Below are 23,770 nucleotides of genomic sequence, written 5' to 3' on the forward strand. Positions count from 1 at the left end.
GTATTTATTTCTTTGACAGAGACAGATCAGAAGTAGGCAGAGAGAGGAGGAAGCAGGCCCCCTGGCGAGCAGAGAGCCCAATGCGGGACTCGATCCCAGGACCCTGAGATCATGACCTGAGCTGAAGGCAGAGGCTTTATCCCACTGAGCCACCCAGGCGCCCCTCATTATGTACTTTTTAAAAATATATATTTTATTTATTTATTTATTTATTTATTTGAGAGAGAGAGAGAGAAGAAGGTCAGAGGAAGAAGCAGACTCCCCATGGAGCCTGGAGCCCCACGTGGGGCTCTATCCCGAGACTGCAAGATCATGACCTGAGCCAATGGCGAAGGCAGTGGCTTAACCAACTGAGCCACTCAGTCTCCCACATTATGTACTTTCACCTGTTAATACTTGAGGGCTCATTTCCGGAGAGTAAGATATTCTCTTACATAACCATAGTACAGTTACCAAATTAAGAAATTTTAATTCTGATACAACACAGTGATTGCAATTTCATCAACTGTTCCGGTGTCTCTAACCAGCATTCAATCCAGATCCCCTATTGAATTTAGTTGTCATGTAACTTAAGTCTCCTTCAGAATTGAGTAGTTCCACAAAATTTCTTAGTCTTTGGTGGCATTATTTTTTCCCTCACTACAGGTAACCTTTATTCTCTCAGTTTTATCTATGAAAGAAGTGAGGTACAGAATCCTTAAATGACTAGTAGAAGATCAAGATCAGTTCCTTGTAAGTGGAAGAACTGGTAATGGACCTCCTGACTCCACAGCTCTGTGCTCTGTAATATTTTTGAAGTGTATAGACCAGTTATTTTATAAAAGTTCTCACAAATTGTGTGCGCTTGATATTTTCTTATAATTAAATTCAGTTATGCACTTACGGCATCTTATGAGGAAGGATGCAATGTCCCATTATTGTCTCATTATTGCCAAATTTAATCCTTTGGTCCAAAGAGTGGCTTACAATTTCCTAAAGTTACTGTTTTTTCCCCTTTGTAATAAAATAAGTAATGTGAAAAATACATAGATACTATATGAATATCCTATTTTTCATAAAAATTTCACCTACTAGTTTTTGTATCCATTGTTGATTTTTGCCTAAATCAATTAATTATTAGTTTGAAAGTTTGATGATTTTCTAATTCTCCCATTATTCTATATTTAATAGTGGTTGTTCTACTGTAGGGAGGAATTTTATCCCCTCTCCAATTTATTTGTTCATTATCAATATGGACATGTGGATTCGGTAATTATAATCCATTACTTTCATGATTTATTTTAGTAATCAGTAGTCCCAGATGTGATCAGTAGGATTCCCTTCAAGCTGTCTCATGCGTATTTTTTTATATGACTTCATTTTTTTTTTGAGCACATGTTTATTTTCCGACATAAGATGTTCAGGGTGCATCTTGTACTTTTCCCTGCACCCACACTGGAACCAGCCATTCCTGGAAGAAGCCCTAATTTCTTTTAGAGATGGCACTTAGCAACATATATTCAGTCCCAGGTGTGCTCATTGATATTGGAGTGTCATTGCTTCTAGTCCTTTCAGCAAATAGAGCTAGAAATATATGTTATGAAAGATAAATTTATACTAACACCTCCAATTATAGTCCAAACTCCGAAAGTTCTATTCTACTTCCCTCATTTCAAATTTATATCTCCTTTCTTCCATAGTGAGAATCCTTGCTTTCAATAAGATCAGTGTTTATGCATATTATATTATACAAAATAAATTTTCAGAATTGTTATACTCATATTACTATGAAAAACAAACTTACTTAGTAGAATTTCAGATTTGCTTGTCCTTTTTTCCTTTAGACTAATGGGATATAATCAAAGTGGTGTGTTCATAAATTGTTCAGATTAGTTTTTTTTTAAGTGTGGTTGTTTTTCATTTGAAATAGTGTCAAGCTTCCTTTTTCCATTTATATTCAATTACAGTTCTACCACGTTCTTACTGATGTGATTTAAATTATTCTTTAATTTTATTTTTTAAATTTTTATCTATTTTTTAAGTAAGCTCTACACCCAATGTGGGGCTCAAACTCACAATCCTGAGATCAAAAGTTGCATGCTCTACCAACTAAGCAAGACAGGTTTCCTAATTATTTTAAAAACTGTGGTAGGGGTGGCTGGGTGGCTCAGTGGGTTAAAGCCTCTGCCTTTGGCTCAGGTCATGATCCCAGGGTCCTGGGATCGAGCCCCACATCGGGCTCTCTGCTCAGCAGAGAGCCTGCTTCTCTCTCTCTCTGCCTCCCTCTCTGCCTACTTGTGATCTCTCTCTGTCAAATAAATAAAAATTTTTTTTTAATTGTGATAAAATATATGTAACATAGTATTTACCATCAATAATTATGTGTACGGTCTAGTAGCATTAAGTACATCCACATTTTTGTACAATCATCACCACTATTCATCTTTAGAACTTTTTTCATCTTGAAAAACCAGATGATTAGGTTTTATATTTGGATTATTTTATAAGTGTTTACATTATTACAAAAGTCAAAACTATACAAACTTGTATACTTAGAGAAGGATCATTCCCTCCCATAACTGTTCCACTCCATTTCCTCCACCTCCCATAGATAACCAATTTCATTAGTTTCTGGCTTAACTTTTTCCGTGTTTCCTTTTGCAAAAATGGACAAATATGTGTATATTTTATTTCCTCTTCTATTTTATACAAATGTAGCATAACATGTATACTCTTTTGTACTTTGGTTTTTTTCACTTAACAATAGATCTTGAAAACCCATATCATTTAAACAACACTTCCTCATTCCTTTTTTAAAAGCCGTGAAATACTCCATGGTGTTTACATATATTGGAGGAGGTAATAAAGAGGACTTGACTGCCAGTTGACCTGTGAGCTGGACCCAGGCAATCATATATTCCTCACCCAAACCCCATTCTGGGAATGTACACTCTGCCTGCTTTTCCCAAGTGGGAGCTATTCCAACCACACGGCCTTGAGAAAGTAAGTTATTGTTGAGACCACCTGGACAGCACACATGACTGAACCCAGTTAAGGCCTCTATACAAACTTTTGAGATTCTGGTGGGCAGTTAGGAATTTGTACTGGCTTTGCAGCTCCCAAAAACAAGCCTCCTGAGTTCCTTGCTTATTAAAAACACAACCTAAGTGCCCATAGATAGATAAATGGGTAGAGTGTGGAATATTACTTAGCCATAAAAAGAATAAAATCTTGCCACTTGTGACAACATGGATGGGCCTAGAGGGTATATACTAAGTAAAATAAGTCAGATACAGAAAGACAAATACCATATGATTTCACTTATATGTGGAATCTTAAAAAAGCCAAAATAAATTAACAAGCAAAAAACAGAAACAGACCCATAAATACAAGGTGGTGGTTGCCAGAGGGAAGGAGGATGGGTGAAATAGGTAAAAAGGATTAAGAGGTACAACTTTCCAGTTGTAAAATAGGTAAGTCATAGAGATAAGCAGGACAGCATAGGGAATTCGGTCAGTAATATTTTTATAATGTGGTATGATGACAGATGTGACCACACTCATGGTGGTGAGCAGTGCATAATGTATAAAATTGTAAAGTCACTATGTTGTACGCTTGAAACTAATGTAACATTGTATGTCAACTATACTTCAAGAAGAAAAACAAAATAAAAATTTTAGGGGCTCCTGGGTTGTTTAATCAGTTAAGCATCTGACTTTGGCTCAGGTCATGATCTCAGACTCCTGGGATTGAGCCCCAGGTCAGACTCTGCATTCAGTGGGGAGTCGGCTTCTTTCTCTCCTTCTGCCCCTACCCCGATCATGCTCACACACACTCTCTCTCTCTCAAATAAATAAATAAAATCTTTAAAAATTAAAAAAAAAAATAAAAAGTTAAAAAAATCTGTCTTTAAAAGTCTAAGTGGTCTGCCTCAGTCTCTCCTTGGTCTCTCCTTGCTGTGTAGGTACAGGGGCCATTGTGTAAAACAATAATGTACCATAGTATATATTGGTCTCCTGCATTTGAAACTGTATTTGAACCTCCAAAGATACCCAAATATCCAAATTTGGGTATTTCTGAGAATATTTCAATCATAAATAGTGCTAAAATGAATAATTATATGCACATATATTCTTATTGTTTGGAGTAGATTCCTAGAAGTGGGATTGTTGGATCAGAGGATAAATATGTATGTAGTTTTGCTAGATATTGTCAGGTTACCCTCTATATATATGCCAGTTTGCATTTCCACAAGCATTGTAGAAGGGTGCATGTTTCCCCACAGCCTTGACGATGGCATGTATTGAATTTTTGCCAACATGATAGGTGAGATTGCCCTGTTCTTTAAAAATTTACTTTAATTTTTATTCATTCAATTTACATGCAGTAAAATTCATTCTTTTTTGTTATACTGATCTGTGAGTTTTGACAAGTGCCTAGTATAACCACCCCAACAATAAAGGACATAACAGTTCCATCAACACAAAACTTATCTTGTGTGGCTCCTTTGTAACCAACCTCTTTCCCCACATCCAGCCCCAGATAGCCACTGATCTATTCTCTGTCCCTTTGAGTTTGTCTTTTCCAGAATGTCATATAAATAGAATCAAACAGCATGTCTCCATATACTTCTATTTTGTATTATTATTATTATGAGTATCTGTAAATGTCTTAAAACGTTTTTCATATCTCTAGATCACATATTTCACTTCAGAACCAGCTATTTTCCGTTCCATATACATATCCTTGTCTCTCCAACATAATGAAATTCTTATTCTCTGTGCTTTTGTGCATGTGTTTCCCAGCAAGACCTAAAAGAATAGTCAGTGTTCGCTTCAGCAGCAATATACTAAAAGAATAGTCATTTCATGTTTCACACTGTGGAAATAAAACCAAGTTATAGACAACTGATTTTATTTTGTTGGTTATTTTCTTCTTGAATATATTATTTTAATCTAATTAAATCATCCCAGTTTTACAATCCACTAAAATAAACAAAACCGGACCAAATGAATAGAACCTCATAGGCAAGTTCAACGTAGGATTTTAATTTTTTTATATAGGGGGATTGAAGTTTAATGAAAAGGGACTATCATAGAAAAACTAAAAAGAAATGCTTCCTTACAACCTTAGCTTCGTGTTCATCTCCCAAACAAAATCACAAGTCAGTATTTGCTGTCTATAACCTGAAATTTAAGTCCTTGTCTTAAAGTAATAAATTAATAAGTTTAACTTTAAAAATGTCATAAAAAAAACAACTTAAAAAAACCACTTGATGTCTGCTCTGTGCACCGCATATGGCACAGTTCCTGGGACACAAGATATTCAACAAGCTCTTGCTCATTTACTTTTTAAAAATCTTCAGCGATTGGAGCGCCTGAGTGGCTCAGTGGGTTAAAGCCTCTGCCTTCGGCTCGGGTCATGGTCCCAGGATCCTGGGATGGAGCTCTCTGCTCAGCGGGGAGCCTGCTTCCCTTCCTCTCTCTCTGCCTTCCTCTCTGCCTCCTTGTGATCTCTGTCAAATGGATAAATAAAATCTTAAAATAAATAAATAAAAATAAAAATCTTCAGTGATATTTCTGCTTTCCTGCTTTTACTTTTTTCATCTTGATTTGAAAAACTTTTAGAAGCAGAATGAGGGAATAAGATAGCTAACAATTACAGGGCTAGGCCCGAATTTTCTATAATATTACACAAACAAGGCGGATTTCAGGACCTCTAAATGAATGGGAAACAGATTATGTTTTAACAACCCGAAGCCATTTTAGACTAAAGGAAGGAACCCCTCCTCCAGCAAAAAACCCACAACACCTCACAACTGCGCATGCGCCTGGGCAGGCGCTTTAAACGCCTCATCTTTCCGTAAATGAAAGGGGCAGTTAATCATCTTTAGAAGACCAATGAAAAACCACCAGATTATCCTTTTTCTATTGGCTAACGGAGACCAATTAGAAGTGAACCGTGTTTTAGCGAGCGCCTAGGCGTAGAGCGTCGTGACGTACTGTGAAGGGTCGCCCAGCAGGGCTGAGCTGGACCAATGAGGCGGAACAGGGGGCTGGTTTGCCTGTTCTCACGCCCTGCACTCAGACCCAGCCCGAGAAAACTTTCGTTGCTCTGAGGGAGAGAGAGACAGAGGAGCGAAAATGGCAGCACGTTGGTGGCTGTGGTGTGTCTCCGCAAACATGGCGGTGGCGCTGCTGCTCAGTTACGGGGTTCCCTCAGCCTCTGCCCAAAGAAAGAAGGAGGTGAGGACACTCTTTGCAGCAACAGGGGCTTTTCCCAAATAATGGGGCTTGAGAGGGTTTGTACTCCTTCCCATCCCCTTTCTCCATTCGTTCTGTCTTTTGGTGGCTCCAGTTTCACTTTAAGAGTTTTGAGGTTCGCGAAAGAAGAAAACTGTAACTCCTTGTCTTCTATGGATGTAGAGCCTGAGAGGGGTGGGGTAGATAACAACCTGGCTTCTATAGGCCTGTGCATGTACAACGCGGAGAGTTTTCACACTACTTTGAGTATGGGCCCCATCAGGTGATAGGGCAAGTTTGACTCGAGTTCCGGGGGTAGCATTTCTTGAATCTGTTTGCTGTCAGTAGGTGTAACTCCCTTATAGATGTATAAGAGCTATATTTGTATCATTTTTGCTTCAGGAATGTGAGAATTAAACTGAAAAGCTGAACTATGCCAGATTTATGATATTGTCCAAATAAGTGATTCAAAACAATTTACTGGGATGAAGGCTCTTAAACCATTTTCAATCATTTACTAATATCAAACATGCCAAGCACTGTTGTAGAAGCTTGGTATGCATAAGTGAACAATACTAAGATTCTCTCTTTGTGGAATTTACTGATTGTGGTAAGTAGAGGAGATAGAGTATTCTTTCCTTACCACTAAACGATCCAAGCAAAGAAATTTTAACATTGTGTTTTGAAACATTTATGACTAAGGGCCATATGCTGTTAGAGCTTTTAGGATTACTCACAATTATTTGTATTATTTATGCTCCCTGATTTTGTGGATGAAGAAAACCGAGTCCTAAACTTACACAGTTACTTGTTGCAGAACAAGAACTAAAACCCTAGGTCAGTCTTATGCTAGTTCCTGTACATTTTGTGCTGCTTCTAGTACACGACACTTGTACACACACTTTTAAAATATCATTTAGATATTTCAGCTTATCAAGATGAGCTGAATTTAAAGGAACCTATCTTTTCTGTTTCTGAATATTTGAACTATTTGATAAGAAAAAATAAGCCAGTAAATTAAAATGGATTACTTATTAGGTTGCAGAAAGTAAAACAAAAACATACAGTTTTCAAGGGTATAGCAAACAGGCTTTTTTTCAGAGGATTCCAAGATGTTTTTACATGTATAACAAGATATGGAGCAATACTTTAAATTTAAATACTTTAAATTTTATAAAGATACACTATAGTCTTAAGAGTGGCTTTCTCTGGGTAGTTGGGATTGTTCATTAGGGGAACACTTCTACTTTTTACTTCATGTACTGGTATTATCTGAATTTCTACAGTAACAACTCTTTTTATAAATAAGAAAAGTGAAGGTTTTTAAAAAACCTACTGTTTTTTCCAGTTTAATTTTATTTATTCATTTAATCTTTCACTGAAGTAGAAGCTGAAGGGCCGAGCAGGAGATAGATTATTTTAAAAAGGAATCAGCAATAAATTACATGCTTTAAAATGGTTAACATGATAGATTTTATGTTATATAAATTTTATCTCAATAAAATAGTTTAAAAAGGAATCAGATTCCAACTCCTTTCCCATGGTGCCCACATTTCAGACCCTTATTGCTCTTACAAATCTATTGCAATACTACCTAACTAGTTGTTCTTGAACCCATCCTTCATAGTACTGCCAGAGATGCTAACATTAAAATCTGAAAACCTTTTCACCTATTTGGCAAAGTATGAAAGGGCTTCTGTAGCCTGACCTTTGTCTGTTTCTTCCAGGTTTATCTCAGTCCAAGCTCCCCTATACAAGTCATACTGAATGACCTGCCTTCCTTGATCTTTCTGTATTCTCTTGCAAGTGTCTGTATTTTGCTGGAGTATTTTCATTCTCTCTTACCCCACCCTCTCATTCACCTAAGATTCGTGCTCTTTTTATTTTAAAGATTTAATTAATTAGTTAATTCATTTACTTATTTATTTGAGAGAGAGCGCACGCATGTGCACACAGGAGCATGCTTGCACCAGCACGAGGAGGGGGAGAGGCAGAGGAAGAGAGAAGGGAGAATCAGACTCTCGGTTGAGCAGGAGCTGGACAAGGGTCTCAGTCCCAGGACCCTGAGATCATGACCTCAGATGAAGGCAGATGCTTAACTGACAGGGCCACCCTGGTGCCCCTGAGGATTCCTACTCTGTAAGTCTTAGCTCAAACATTACCTTCTTCCTCAACCAGGGTTTTCCTGGTCCCCCCAGGTGAACTGAGATGAATTCAGCGCATTATATTATCATTGTTCATATATCAGTCTTCCCCCATTAGACTGTGAGCATCATGAATATACTTTTTTAAAAATACAAATACCTTTAAATTAATTTTTTCTGGCACCTAGCAGTGTCAAAAAGAGCCTTGATAAACATGATATTAATTAAATAAATTAATAAATGTGTGTATATAGGGTTGGGAATCCTGTTCTTTCACTTGCGGTTTGTTTAGGTTTTACAGCCTAAAATTGGATTTTATCATCGGTAAACAAAGAATTGATAGGATGGTAAACATGGATTAGTTTTTATCCCTTTCCCCTGTAACTGAGGATATTTTAGGCTGTTTGAAAAAGACTGCTGTGGGGCACCTAGTTTGCTCAGCCAGTTAAGCGTCCCAACTCTTGGTTTAGGCTCAGGTCATGATGTCAAGGTCCTGGGATCAAATACCACTTCCGCTTCTAGCTTCCTGCTCAGTGGGGAGTCCGCTTTAGGATCCTCTCTTTCCCTCTGCCTCTCTCTCCCTTCTCCCACCCAGCTTGCGCATATATATTTTTTTCTCTTTCTCTCTCTAAAAAATAGCCCCATTGGTTGAGTGTCTGCCTTTGGCTCAGGTTATAATCCAGGACAAACACCATGTGGGGCTCCCTGCTCAGTAGGAGAGTCTGCTTCTCCCCTCCACTCTTCTTATGCTGCTCCCGCTTTCTCTCTCTCTCTCTCTTTTTCACTCTTCCCTCAAATAAGTAAAATCTTTAAAAATTTTTTTAAAGATTTTATTTATTTATTTGTTTGTTTGTTTGTTTGTTTGTTTTTTAAAGATTTTATTTATTTATTTGTCAGAGAGAGAGCGAGTGAGAGCGAGCACAGGCAGACAGAGTGGAAGGCAGAGTCAGAGGGAGAAGCAGGCTCCCCGCGGAGCAAGGAGCCCGATGTGGGACTCGATCCCAGGACGCTGGGATCATGACCTGAGCCGAAGGCAGCTGCTTAACCAACTGAGCCACCCAGGCGTCCCAAGATTTTATTTATTTATTTGACAGAGAGATCACAGTAGACAGAGAGGCAGGCAGAGAGAGAGAGGGAAGCAGGCTCCCTGCTGAGCAGAGAGCTGATGTGGGACTCGATCCCAGGACCCTGAGATCATGACCTGAGCCGAAGGCAGCGGCTTAATCCACTGAGCCACCCAGGCGCCCCCCCCCCCCTCTTTTAAGATTTTATTTATTTGTCAGAGAGCTAGAGAGAGTACAGGCAGGCAGAGTGGCAGGCGGAGGCATAGGGAGGAAGCAGGCTCCCTGCAGAGCAAGGAGCCCGATGTGGGACTGGATCCCAGGACCCTGAGACCATGACCTGAGCCGAAGGCAGCCGCTTTACCGACTGAGCCACTCAGTCATCCCCCAGGCGCCCCTTTTAAAAAATTTTTAAAAATATTTACAGAAGTATACTACTCAGAGACAATTTTAACATATAGGTGTTCTTTTGTAGAGTACTTCATTTGGTCAATTTTTTAAAAACATTAAAAAAAAAATCCCAGGTCTATCCACCATAGTAGATGTGGCTTTAAATAGTAGGTTGATGCCTGGGCTTATAATCTTAAGTATTCCTTTTAAAAAGATACTTTTTGGGATGCTTGGGTGGCTTAGTTGGTTAAGTGTCTGCCTTCAGCTCATGTGATCCCGGGGTCCTGGGATCGAGTCCCACATCAGGCTTCCTGCTCAGCAGGGTGCCTGTTTCTCCCACTGCTTCTCCCACTAGCTTGTACTCTCTCTGACAAATAAAAAAATTAAAAAGAAACTTTTCCTAAATTTATACAGTTAAAAATCACTCAAGTTCCTCCTGGTTGTCTATTGTTAAATGTAATGCCATCCTACTTACCTGATTATTTATACCTATAGTAGTGTTTTCACAGGAACATTGACTTATTCTCTAATATTTATTCAGTGCCCTTTTATATGCCAGGCACAATGGTTTATATGCATTATCTATAATCCTCACAATAACCCTGCAGAGTAAGTATTAACCCATTTAGGAAGATGAGGGAAGAGAGATTAAGAAGAGAGGTTATTGGGGACTTCCCCAAAGAAGACAGCTCTAGAGACTGAGCTGAGATTCCACCCCTGGTCTGACTCCAAACCCAATGCTGTCTGCTAGGTCACGAAGACTTCTTTTGCAATGACTTGTTTTATTTTTTTATGATGAATTATATCCGTCTGTGATAGAAGGGGAGTTGTTTGTCCTTGCATCTGTTGTCATTTTAGGAAGGCAGCACGATAACCATGAAAAAACATGGCCTTTGATAAAATGATCCATGTATCTTGATCTACTTCTGGGAATCTGTAATAGAGAAATAAAATGAAATATAGAGAACAGTGAATGCACATAACATACCAAAACCTGATTATAATAATGCTAGGAAGATAGATTTCTGCCCATTTATCAGGTTTTTTTTTAATCTGTAAAACTTTATTTTTTTAATTTTTAAAAATATTTTATTTATTTATTTATTTGAAAGAGATCACAAGTAGGCAGAGAGGCAGGCAGAGAGAGAGAGAGGGAAGCAGGCTCCCCACCGAGCAGAGAGCCCGATGCGGGACTCCATCCCAGGACCCCGAGATCATGACCTGACCCGAAGTCAGTGGCTCAACTCACTGAGCCACCCAGGCGCCCAAAAAACAGTAAAATTTTAAAGAACGTATATGTTAATGCGACCCTAATGATCCTTAACCAGTTGCTGAGTCTCATTTTCCTTATCAGTAGAATGCAAAAATGCCTGTTTGCATATTGTGAAAATTAAATGAGGGCTGTAAAGTGAAAATTAAATGTGGGCTATAACAGATATATAATGCCATCCTTTGCATGTAGAAGACATTAGATGAATATTAGAAAATAAGACTGTGTTCCTCTGCAGTAGTGAAATATTTTTTGCCTGATCTTTTTGTGATGTTTTTATGGATATTCAGAAAATAGAATAATTTTGACAAAACAGCAATTTTGACTGCATATTTTGACAAGGCAGGCTGTTGTTGGAAAAACTTCTACATTTTTTGACATTGCTTTGAAATCTGACAAATGAAATTGTCACATGTTTAAAATCTCTGGTTCTCTTTTTTTTTTTTTAAAGATTTTATTTATTTATCGGGGGGGGGGGGAGAGCGAGCACAGGCAGACAGAATGGCAGGCAGAGGCAGAGGGAGAAGCAGGCTCCCTGCCGAGCAAGGAGCCTGATGTGGGACTCGATCCCAGGACGCTGGGATCATGACCTGAGCCGAAGGCAGCTGCTTAACCAACTGAGCCACCCAGGCGTCCCATGGGAAGCTCTATTTTTAATTTCTTGAGGAATCTCCACACTTTTCCAAAGTGGCTGTACCAACTTGCATTCCCACCAGCAGTGTAAGAGGGTTCCCCTTTCTCTACATCCTCTCCAAAACACGTTGTTTACTGTCTTGTTAATTTTGGCCATTCTAACTGGTGTAAGGTGATATCTCAATGTGGTTTTGATTTGAATCTCCCTGATGGCTAGTGGTAATGAACATTTTTTCATGTGTCTGATAGCCATTTGTATGTCTTCATTGGAGAAGTGTCTATTCATGTCTTCTGCCCATTTTTTGACATGATTATCTGTTTTGTGTGTGTTGAGTTTGAGAAGTTCTTTATAGATCCTGGATATCAGCGTTTTGTCTGTACTGTCATTTGCAAATATCTTCTCCCATTCCGTGGGTTGCCTCTTTAAAAAACACTCTTAACTATAGAGAATGAACAGGTGGTTACCAAAGAGGAGGTAGATGGGGGATGGGTGAAATAGGTGAAGGGGATTAAGAGTACACTTATTCTGATGACCACTGAGTAATATATAGAATTGTTTAATCACTATGTTGTATACCTAAAACTAATATAACACCGTATATTAACTCTACTGGAATTTTTTTAAAAGTGTCTCAATCATTAAGATGTTACATTTGAGTTACCTAAAATATATCATATTCTTCAGTCATTCTAGAGAGATCAGGTAGTGTTTAATTATTAGGAATGTTGTATTTTTTTCCTGTTGTTCATCATTTGAATAGCTTAACGTTTATTTAAATTCCCTATGTTATGCATAGGTATTTATATAACATGTAGTTCCTGCCCTTAAGAATGAGAATGTATAACAGTAGTTCTGAAACTTCAGTGTCTATAAAGAGTCACTTGGGTTACCTGTTAAAATTTCATACTCTTGGAACCTACAGTGGACTTACTGAATCAGATTTACTAGAGGATGAAATCTGGAAGTCTTAACATCTAACAAGCTCCTTTATACCAGCCACACTTGTAGAAACTTGGGTCTAGAAAGTTTAGTACCCATTATGCTGAGGGCTTGCTCTGGGAAGTTTTGGTTTACTTTATCGCCACATTTATCTTTTATATTGTGTTTTGATCAGTAATGAATTAAAAATTGACTATATAATAAGATGATAAAAACATATTATACTGTGAAAATTCTTTTCAGTTTCCAGCAATGGTTCTCAATGAGGGAGGAGGGGAATTTTGCTCCTTGGGGTTGGTTATCTGGCAATGTCTGAAACATTTTTGGTTGTTGTAGTTGAAGGTCGGGGTACTACTGGCATCTGGTGGGTGAAGATGAGGGATGCTGTTCAACATCCTACAATGTGCAGGACAACTCTAGACAATAAAGAATTATCTGGGTCAAGATGTCACTATTGCCACTGTTGTAAAACCGTTGTTTAGAGTGATCTGTTTCCTCCATATCATTGTTCCACAAATCTTGTTAATTATTTGTTTTACTAATCTTTTGAGAGTGTGTATATTTCTCTGTGGGCTTAGAGTCTGTGGTTTTCCATTTGTGACATACTCATTTTATGGCTTTTACCAGAATTATTTTGAATGTGCTACAAAACTAATTTTTTGCATTTTTTTCTCTGTTGTTCATAGGTATACTCAGGAAATTTTTTTCAGTATAGGCTGAATTCAGCCATGCTTTAAAGGCAAATCATGCATTTTTACAATCCATGTTACTATTCCCTTCCTGGGAAAAGCAAGTTCAATATTTTTTAAGATTCTATTTACTTATTTATTAGAGCAAGCGCATGCATGTGAACAGGGACAAAGGAAGAGGAAGAGAATCTCAAGCTGACTCCCTGCTAAGCACGGAGCCCAACATGGGGCTTGATCCCAATGACTCTGAGATCATGACCTGAGCTGAAATCAAGAATCAGATACTTAACTGACTGAGCCACCCAGGCACCCCGAGTTTTGATGGTTTTTAAAAGTATAACTATTAATCCTTTGTCAGATACATGGTTTGGAAATATTTCCTCCCACTCTGTAGCTTGTCTTTTCCTCCTCTTAACATGGTCTTTCCTAGAGGAAAAAAATTTATTTTGGTGAGGTTATCTTTTTTTTTCTTTTTTATGAATCATGCTTTTTGGCTTCAGGTCTAAGAACTCTTTCCCTACCCCAAGGTCCTGAATGTTCTCTCCTAATTTTTTTCTGAAACAAATTTTTTGGAATAAGCTGTATGCCCAGTGTGGGGCTTGAACTCACAATCCTGACATCAAAAGTCGCATGCTCCACTGACTGAGCTGGCCAGGTTCCCCTTTTTCCTTTTTGTCTAAAATTTCATAGTTTTCATTTTTATGTTTAAGTATATAATCAGTTTGACTTAATTTTTGTATAAAGTATGAAGTTTAGTTTGAGATTCCTATTTTTGATAATGGATGTCCAATTGCTCCAGCACTATTTGTTGAAAAGACTAGCCTTGCTTTACTGAGTTTTTGCACCTTTATGAAAAATCAGTTGTCTATACTCAATGTAGGTCTGTTTCTGTGCCATTGATCTATGAGTCTATTCTTTCATCTGTACCACTCTGCCTTGCTTACTATAGCTGTATAGTAAACCTTAAAATCAGGTAGAGTGATACCCCATTTTATTATTTTTTTAAAAGATTTTATTTATTTATTTATTTATTTGCTTCTCAGAGAGAGAGGGAGGGAGAGCACAAGCAGGGGGAGCAGAAGGCAGAGGAAGAAGCAGGCTTCTGCTGAGCAAGGAGCCCCATGTGGGAATTCATCCCAGGACCCTGGGATCATGACCCAAGCCAGAGGCAGGTGTTTAACTGACTGAGCCACCCAGGTGTCCCCTCCCATTATTATTCTTTATTTTCAAGATTGTTTTAATACTCCAGCTTCTTTATAGGTGTGTTTTGTTTTTATTTTGTTTTGGTTTTGAGAAGCAAAATCTTGTACAAAACTAACTGGTTTGGGGCACCTGGGTGGCTCAGTTGTTAAGCGTGTCTTCGGCTCAGGTCATGATTCCAGGGTCCTGGGATTGAGCCCTGCATCAGGCTCCCTGGTTGGCAGGAAGCCTGCTTCTCCCTCTCCCACTTCCCCTGCTTGTGTTCCCTCTCTCACTGTGTCTCTCTCTGTCAAATGAATAAATAAAATCTTAAAAAAAAAACTAACTGGTTTAACTCAACATTCTTTGGAATCTTTGGCAAATGAAATGTTTTATGATTTTATATTTTGTTTATTAGTATAAATAAGTAATTCACATCAACAGTGTGGTATCCGATTAAATCTCATCATGAAATAATAGAATTTTAAGAATAATTATTATCAGGCCCAATTACCAGATTTTATTTTTAGGTTTCTCACATTTTCTATATGCCTCTGCTTGTTAGTCTTTGTTTTAGGTAAGTTGCCTAGTTAAAAGGAACTTCAAGGGGTGCCTGGGTGGCTCAGTGGGTTAAACCTCTGCCTGCAGCTCAGGTCATGGTCTCAGTGTCCTGGGATTGTGCCCCACATTGGGCTCTCTGCTCATCAGGGAGCCTGATTCCCCCTCTCTCTCTGCCTGCCTCTCTGCCTACTTGTGATCTCTCTGTCAAATAAATAAATGAAATCTTTTTTTTTTTTTAAAGGAACTTCAAATGCCATGCTGAGAACATTAACACCATGTTCCTCCCTTTTTTTCTTTTTTAGATGGTGTTATCAGAAAAGGTTAGTCAACTGATGGAATGGACCAATAAAAGACCTGTAATAAGAATGAATGGAGACAAGTTCCGTCGCCTTGTTAAAGCCCCACCAAGAAACTACTCCGTTATTGTCATGTTCACTGCTCTCCAACTTCACAGACAGTGTGTTGTGTGCAAGTATGAACTTTCAACTACACTTTAAAATTAAATAACATAATTTTTTAACCATTTCTCAATCCCAGAATAACCAAATTAGTTCAGTGGGTACATAAACAATTATTGTGTGTGTCTTACTTAGGATGTCTGTAGTAGCACATACTGCCCCTTTTATAGTCATTTCTTGGTTGCCCACATTAGTGGGCACAAAGTGGGAACAAAGAGCAAGGATAAAGTATTGTGATGGCCATGATAGGAATAACTTATAAATTGAATAATCATCGTATAAATTGGTATCAACTTATATAAATGTATGCCAGTTGGATTGATGTAGTATTTTATTATTTGTCAGTGCTTTCAGGTTCGTACTCTTATTTTATACAACAAGCCCAGAAGGTAAGTAAAGCAAATATTCTCTCATTTATGAAGAGATAGGTTCCAGAATCTTTTACCTGGTCTACCCAAAGCTAGAGATACTTAATAATGCAATAATGATAGCTACATCCCAATTTGGAATTACAAGAGAATGTTTTTAGAAAATAAAGATGTATGATTTAGAGATATTTCCTTTTTTTCTAGATTATTCTGAGTGATTAAAAACCTTGGAAATGGAGACTAATCTCACTTAAACTTTCATCAAACATTGGTTTATTGATTTTATTTTACTGTTTCTAAATGATCTTGGGGGAAAAGATTGATATTTCTTTTAACAAAAAGACTATATTTATTTTATTTATTTTTTTAAAGATTTTATTTATTTATTTGTCAGAGAATGCAAGAATGAGCACAAGCAGGCGAAGTAGCTGGTGGAGGGAGAAGCAGGCTCCCCACTGAGCAAGAAGCCTGATACGGAACTCGACCAGGACTCTAGGATCATAACCTGAGCTGAAGGCAGACGCTTAACCAACTGATCCACCCAGACATCCCAGGATATATTTCTTTAAACAAAATTAAAAATAGTGGGTACTAAAACATAGGTTAGCTTTTGCTTTTTGTGTTTTTTTAACTTATATTTTTAGATCAATATGTGACCAGGGAATTCATGTTAAATAAAATGACAAAGCTACCCTGTGAAGAACTTATTTAATAAACTCTTGAAGGCTTTCCAAATTCTGACAGCCTGTGTGTCCATGTGAAGGATTAGGCAATTTTTTTTAGAATATGCATTATGCTACCCCAAGACTTGCCAACTCTTCTTAAAGGATTTTCCCCCAGAGGTAGGAGATAGTCAAGATATTTGATCCCAGAGTACTTATTTTTGGGTACATATGTTGGATAGTAGGTATTAATTATGCATAAACTTAAAATCTGGAATCACTCTTAATTTAGTCATTTCACTCAGCAGTCAGGAGTATACAAAATCTTAGGGAACAAACACAAACTTCTTCATAATTCTGTACTAAATGCAAATTAATGACATTCTTATTAAACTAAGTTTTTTTTAGTATCTTTCTATAAGACCAAATTTAAAATTAGCTCACATTTTCCTAAACTCATTCAAAAAATAAAATTAACAGCAGTGTGTATAATACTATATATTTGGTGCTATCAGGATGAGAAGTATAAGATATCCTACCCTTATCATTGGCTAGGAAAATGAATTCCGCATGTGAAAATTTAGCTTCCATTATAGGGCAATTTATAAGTAAGTACCAAATGGATTATGTGCATTATAAATAATACAGAGGGGCGCCTGGGTGGCTCAGTGGGTTAAAGCCCCTGCCTTCAGCTCAGGTCATGATCGCAGGGTCCTGAGATTGAGCCCTGCATCAGGCTCTATGCTCAGCGGGAAGCCTGTTTCCTCTATTCTCTGTCTCTGCCTGCCTCTCTGCCTACTTGTGATCTCTGTCTGTCAAATAAAATCTGTAAAAATATATATATACTACAGAACTTCAGGACAGACATATAACAGGAAGATTGGGTTGGTCTAATGGAGACGAAGGGATTTGTATTAGGGCTAGATAGATGGATCAGATTTAGATAGAAGCAGGATATTTTGGTTAGAAGTAAAGATAAGTGCAGGGGTACAGAGATAGTGGTAAATAAAGTGCCAGAATTAAGAGATCTTGTTTTATACTGATAAGTAGTAAGGCTACTAATATTTAGTTGCCTTATTGGAACTGGATGATAAAGAACCTTGAATAACCAGTGAAAAGCTTGGAGACTGTTCTGAAGGTAGCAGAAAAGCAACAGTGGAGAAGAGTAGGAGTTTCAGGAAGATAGTAATTTAGGAAGACTGATGTATATTGTAGTGTAAGAAGGATTGGAAGAGGAGAAACTAGAGTCAACGTTTTATATTGTAACATCTGATATTAAGGATCTGACTTTAGCTGATAGCAGTGAAAATAAATGGGAAGGGATGGAGTGAAAAGATAATCGCAAATGAAGAATTATCACATCTTGGAAACTGAAAGCATATGGGCAATAAGGGAAAAGTCAAATATGACTTGAGGTTTTAATTAATCTCAATTCCCTAGATCCTTGTTATCTTTCACCCTAATAATTCATCTGACTATATTTTTATTTACTAAATAATGTCATGTTAGATTTATAAAATGGATTACTATTATAGTATACTTTCTCTGGAAATACTTCAACCTCGTCTTTGAACCCTTAAAAATAATTTAGGATGTTAAAAATTGTTCAGACAATTAGCTGGATTTTTCCAATGACTGCCTAAAGACCTCTGAGATAAGAAACAAGCACAATGTATGAAGCTGAATCAAGTAACTACTTTCTATTGAAATTCCCAACACTTAGAATAAGGCTTCTTTTATGCCAAAACAATGGCAATATTTTCCAAGGTTTGTCCTGACCCTGTCAACAGAACCTGACTGATGTTTGTCTCTCTCTCACTCTCCCTCTCTCCTTCTCTCTGTGTCTCTGTCTGTCTATCTCTCAAAAATATTTCTCCCATGGCAAAAACTGCTATTGCTTCTTTGGCTCTGTTCATTTTATTTTATTTTTTTAAAGATTTTATTTATTTATTTATTCGACAGGTAGAGTTCACAAGTAGGCAGAGAGGCAGGCAGAGAGAGAGAGAGAGAGAGGGAAGCAGGCTCCTCACCAAGCAGAGAGCCCAATGTGGGGCTCAATCCCAGGACCCCGAGATCACAACCCGAGCTGAAGGCAGCGGCTTAACCCACTGAGCCGCCCAGGCGCCCCGGCTCTATTCATTTTAAAATGTTCATTTAAAAATAATGGTTTTTAAAAAATGTTTTAATGTATTTTTAAAGTATTTTTAAAATAATGTATTATTATTTTTAAATAATGTTTTAAAATGTTCATTTTAAAATATATGGGGGTGCCTGGGTGGCTCGGTTGTTTGGCATCTGCCTTTGGCTTAGGTCAGGATCCCAGGGTCCTGGGATTGAGCCCTACATCTGGCTTCCTGCTTGGAGGGAGGCCTGCTTCCTCCTCTCCAACTCCCACTACTTGTGTTTGTCTCGCTGTGTTTCTCTCTGTCAAATAAATAAAGTCTTTAAAAAATGTTTTATATGTTATCTTCATTTATCTGATTATATCCAGGCAAGCTGATGAAGAATTCCAGATCCTGGCAAACTCCTGGCGATACTCCAGTGCATTTACCAATAGGATATTTTTTGCTATGGTGGATTTTGATGAAGGCTCTGATGTATTTCAGATGGTAAGATCTTTGGCTTATGTTATTAAGTAGGGATAAGTTAACTATAGATAAAGTGGAATATATCTTTTTCAATAGGCACAAGAAGTTTTATTTATATATTTCTTATTATTTAAGTATACTGGGTATATGTTGTTATATTGCTTTCAGGTGTACAACATAGTGATTTGACAGTTCCATTCATTACTTAGGGCTCAACATAAGGGTAATCACTGTCCATTACCACACAATGTTATTGCAATATTATTGACTATATACCCTATGCTATAATTTACGTTTCTGTGACTTCCTTATTTTATAACCAGAAGTTTGTTCCTCTTAATCCCCTTCACCTATTTTGCCCATCTCCACTTCCCTCTGACTATCAACCATGTTTGTTCTCTGTTTTTCTGAGTCTATTTGTTTGTATGTTTTTTAGATTCCACATGTAAGTGAAGTCATATGATATTTGTCCTTCTCTGTCTTATTTCACTTAGCAAAATACCCTCTAGGTCCAGCCATGTTGTCATAAATGGCAAAATTTCATTCTTTTTTATGGCTTAGTGATAGAGTGTGTGTGTGTGTGTGTGTGTGTGTGTGTGTGTACATATTTTGGCTATTATAAATGTCTCTGCAATAAATAAGAATTTGTATATCTTTTCTAGTTCACGTTTTCATTTTCTTTGGGTAAATACTCAATAGGGAGAAGCAGGGAGCCCAATGCAGGGCTCGATCCCAGGACCCTGGGATCATGACCTGGGCTGAAATCAGACGCTTAACGACTGAGCCACCCAGGAGCCCCCCTCCCCATTTTTAAATTGGATTTTTTGGTTCTTTTTGGTGTTGAGTTATGTATGTTCTTGATATATTTTGGATAGTAACCCCTTATTGGATATGTCATTTGCATATATCTTCTTCTATACAGTAGGTTGCCTTTTCATTTTGTTGGTGTCTTTCAGTATGCGAAAGCTTTTAATTTTGGTGTAGTCCCAGTAGTTTATTTTTTACTTAATTTCCCCTGCCTGAAGAGACATATGCATAAATATGTTTTGGGAGCCAATGTCCAAGAAATTACTGTGTATGTTTTCCTTTAGATTTATGGTTTTATGTCTTACATTTAGGTCTTTAATCCATTTTAAGTTTGTTTTCGTATATGGTATAAGAAAGTGGTCTAGTTTTATTCTTTTATGTAGCTGTCCACTTTTACCAGCATAGTTTGTTGAAGAGACCATCTTTTCCCCTTTGTATCTTCTAGCCTCCTTTTTCTTGATTCATTGACTATATAAGTGTAGGTTTATTTCTGGGCTCTCTATTCTCTTCCATTGATCTTTGTGTCTGTATTTGTGCTAGTACCATAATGTTTTGATTACCTAGCCTGGTAGTATAGCTTGAAATCTGGGATTTTGATATATCCAGCTTTCTTCTTCTTTCTCAAGATTGATTTGGCTGTTTGGGATCTTTTGTTGTTCCATACAAATTTTAGGAGTATTTGTTTTAGTTCTGTGGTAAATGCTATTGGTATTTTGATATGGATTACATTGAATCTGTAGATTTCTTTGGGTATTGTGGACATTTTAACAATACTCTTCCAATCAATGAGCATGGTATATTTTTCCATTTGTTTGTGTTGTCCTCAATTTCTTTCACCAATGTATTATAGTTTTCAGAGTAAAGGTCTTTCACCTCCTTGATTATATTTATTCCTAGGTATTTTATTCTTTTTGGTATAATTGTAAATGGAATTATTTTCATAATTTTTCTTTTTGCTACTTAGCTATTAGTGTATAGATATGCAGCAGATTTCTATATATGAATTTTGTATTCCATAGTATCACTGAATTCATATACTAGTACTAATATATTTTTGGTGGAATCTTTAAGTTTTCCTATGTATAGTATCATGTCCTCTGCAAATAGTGACAGTTTGACTTCTTCCTTACCAATTTGGATATCTTTTATTTCTTTTTTTTTAAAGTTTTAATTTATTTATTTTTACAAGAAAGAGAGAGCATGCACACATGAGTGAGGGAGGAGGGGCAGAGGGAGAAGCAGACTCTCCACTGAGCAGGAAGCCTGATGTGGGACTTGTTCCCAGGACCTTGAAATCATGACCCAAGCCAAAGGCAGACCCTTAATTGACTGAGCCACCAAGGTGCCCTGGATATCTTTTATTTCTTTTTCATGCCTGATTGCTGTGGCTGGGACTTCCAGTACTATGTTGAATAAAAATGACAAGAATGCATATCTTTAACTTGTTGCTGATCTTAGAGGAAAAACCTTTAGGGTTTCACCATTGAATATGTTCGCTGTGGGTTTTTCATATATGGCCTTTATTACGTGGAGATATGTTTTTTCTAAAGCCACTTTGCTGAGAGTTTCTATTGTGAACAGATGTATATTGTCAGATGCTTTTTTTATCACACAGTTTTTAATCCATCCTTTTGTTAATATGATATATTACATCAATTGATTTGTGAATATGGAATCATCTTTGCATCCCTAGAATAAATACCAGTTGATTGTGGTTAATGATCCTTTTAAAGTATTGTTTAATTCAGTTTGGTAATATTTTTTTAAAGATTTTATTTATTTGACAGACAGAGAAGACAAGTAGGCAGAGAGGCAGGCAGAGAGAGAGAGAGGAAGGGAAGCAGGCTCCCCGCTGAGTAGAGAGCCTAATGTGGGGCTTGATCCCAGGGCCCCGAGAATGACCTGAGCTGACGGCAGAGGCTTAACCCACTGAGCCACCCAGATGCCCCTCAGTTTGATAATATTTTGTTGAAGATTTTTGTGTCTGTGTTTATCAGAGATACTGGCCCATTATTTTCTTTATTGTAGTGTCTTTTTTTTTAAGATTTTATTTATTTTATTTGACAGAGAGAGAGATCACAAGTAGGCAGAGAGGCAAGCAGAGACAGAGGGGGAAGCAGGCTCCCCGCTGAGCAGAGAGCCCGATTCGGGGCTCGATCCCAGGACACTGAGATCATGACCTGAGCTGAAGGCAGCGGCTTAATCCACTGAGCCACCCAGGCGCCCCTATTGTAGTGTCTTTAATCTGGTTTTGGTTCAGGGTGATGCTGGCCTCACAGAGTAAGTAAATTTGGAAGTTTTCCTTCCTCTTCTATTTTTTAGGATATTTTAAGAATAGGTATTAATGCTTCTTTAAATGTTTGCTGTAAAATTTACCTATTAAACCATATGGTCCTGGATTTCTTTTTCTTAGGAGGGAATTTTTAAAAGGTTTTATTTATTTGTTTGAGAGAGAGAAAGAGAACATGCATGCACAAGCGGGGCGTGCGGGTGTTGAGCAGAGGTAGAGGGAGAAGCGAACTCAGCTCAGCAGGGAGTCCAACATGGGGCTCAATCCCAGTACTGCGGGATCATGACCTGAGCAGAAGGCAGCCATTTTAACCAACTGAGCTACCCAGGTGCCCCTGTTGCATTTTTTTTGGATGACCCAGGAGCATTTTTTTGGATGACCATTTTAATTTCATTAGTAGCAATGAGTCTGTTCAAATTTTCTATTTTTTCCTGATGTACTTTGGAAGATTGTACATTTCTATGAATTTATCAGTTTCTTCTTTGGTCCAAATTATTGACCTATAATATTCAACAATATTCTCTTATAATCCTTTGTATTTCTGTGGTGTTGGTTTTTATTTTTCCTCTTTCATTTCTGATTTTATATATTTGTATCCTCTCTTTTTGTGTTATTAGTCTGATAAAGGTTTATCACATGTTTTCATCTTTTCAGAGAACCAGCTCTTGGTTTCATTAATCTTTTTTTTTTTTAAAGATTATTTATTTATTTATTTAACACGGAGAGAGAGAGATCACAAGTAGGCAGTCAGAGAGAGGAAAGCAGGCTCCCTGCTGAGTAGAGAGCCTGATATGGGGCTTCATCCCAGGACCCTGAAGGCAGAGCTGAAGGCAGAGAGCTTCCCACTGAGCTGCCCAGGTGCCTCTCATTGATCTTTTCTATTGTCTTTTTTTAAGTCTTTATATCTTAATTTCTGCTCTAATTTTAATTATTTACTTTCTTCTAGTAACTTAAGGCTTTTATTGCTCTTCTTTTTCTAGTTCCTTTAAGTGAAGGTTAGATTAGGATTTTTTTGTTGTTTTTTCTTTAGGTAGGTTTCTATTGCTATTAATTTCCCACTTAGAACTGTTTTTTCTATGTCCCAAAGATTTTGGACTGTTATTTTTCCATTTTCATTTATCTCCATGTATTCTTCAATTTCCTTTTTGATGACTTTGTTGACCTATTGTGGCATTTTTTTTTTTTTTTAGTTTCCGTGTCTTTGTGTTTTTTCTAGTTTGTTTTTCCTGTAATTAATTTCTAGTTTCATACCATTTGTGATTGAAAAGATGCTTGAATATATACAATGGAATATTACTTAGCCATCAGATAGGATGAATAACCTACCATTTACATCAACATAGATGGAACTGGAGGATATTATGCTGAGTGAAATAAGTCAATTGGAGAAAGACTGTAGTTATCATATAGTTTCACTCATATGTAGACTAATAAGGAATAGTGCAGAGGACAATACAGGAAAGGAGGGAAAACTGGGAAGAAATCAGAGAGGGAGACAAACCATGAGAG

The 23,770-nt window shown here is 37.4% G+C and overlaps 1 protein-coding gene across 1 annotated transcript in view; it reads left to right on the forward strand.

Moving 5' to 3' along the window:
• The first annotated feature begins 5,972 nt into the window (after positions 1 to 5,972).
• Positions 5,973 to 23,770, forward strand: part of MAGT1 (magnesium transporter 1) — a 74,909-nt gene continuing 57,111 nt past the window's right edge. The window contains exons 1-3 of the mRNA XM_059385084.1: positions 5,973 to 6,224; positions 15,391 to 15,560; positions 19,068 to 19,185. Of these exons, the coding sequence (XP_059241067.1) occupies positions 6,123 to 6,224; positions 15,391 to 15,560; positions 19,068 to 19,185 (390 nt within the window). The 5' untranslated portion in view covers positions 5,973 to 6,122. The remainder of the gene's footprint in view (positions 6,225 to 15,390; positions 15,561 to 19,067; positions 19,186 to 23,770) is intronic.

The sequence above is a fragment of the Mustela nigripes genome, chromosome X, assembly GCF_022355385.1.
Source record: "Mustela nigripes isolate SB6536 chromosome X, MUSNIG.SB6536, whole genome shotgun sequence".
NCBI classification, from domain to species: domain Eukaryota; kingdom Metazoa; phylum Chordata; class Mammalia; order Carnivora; family Mustelidae; genus Mustela; species Mustela nigripes.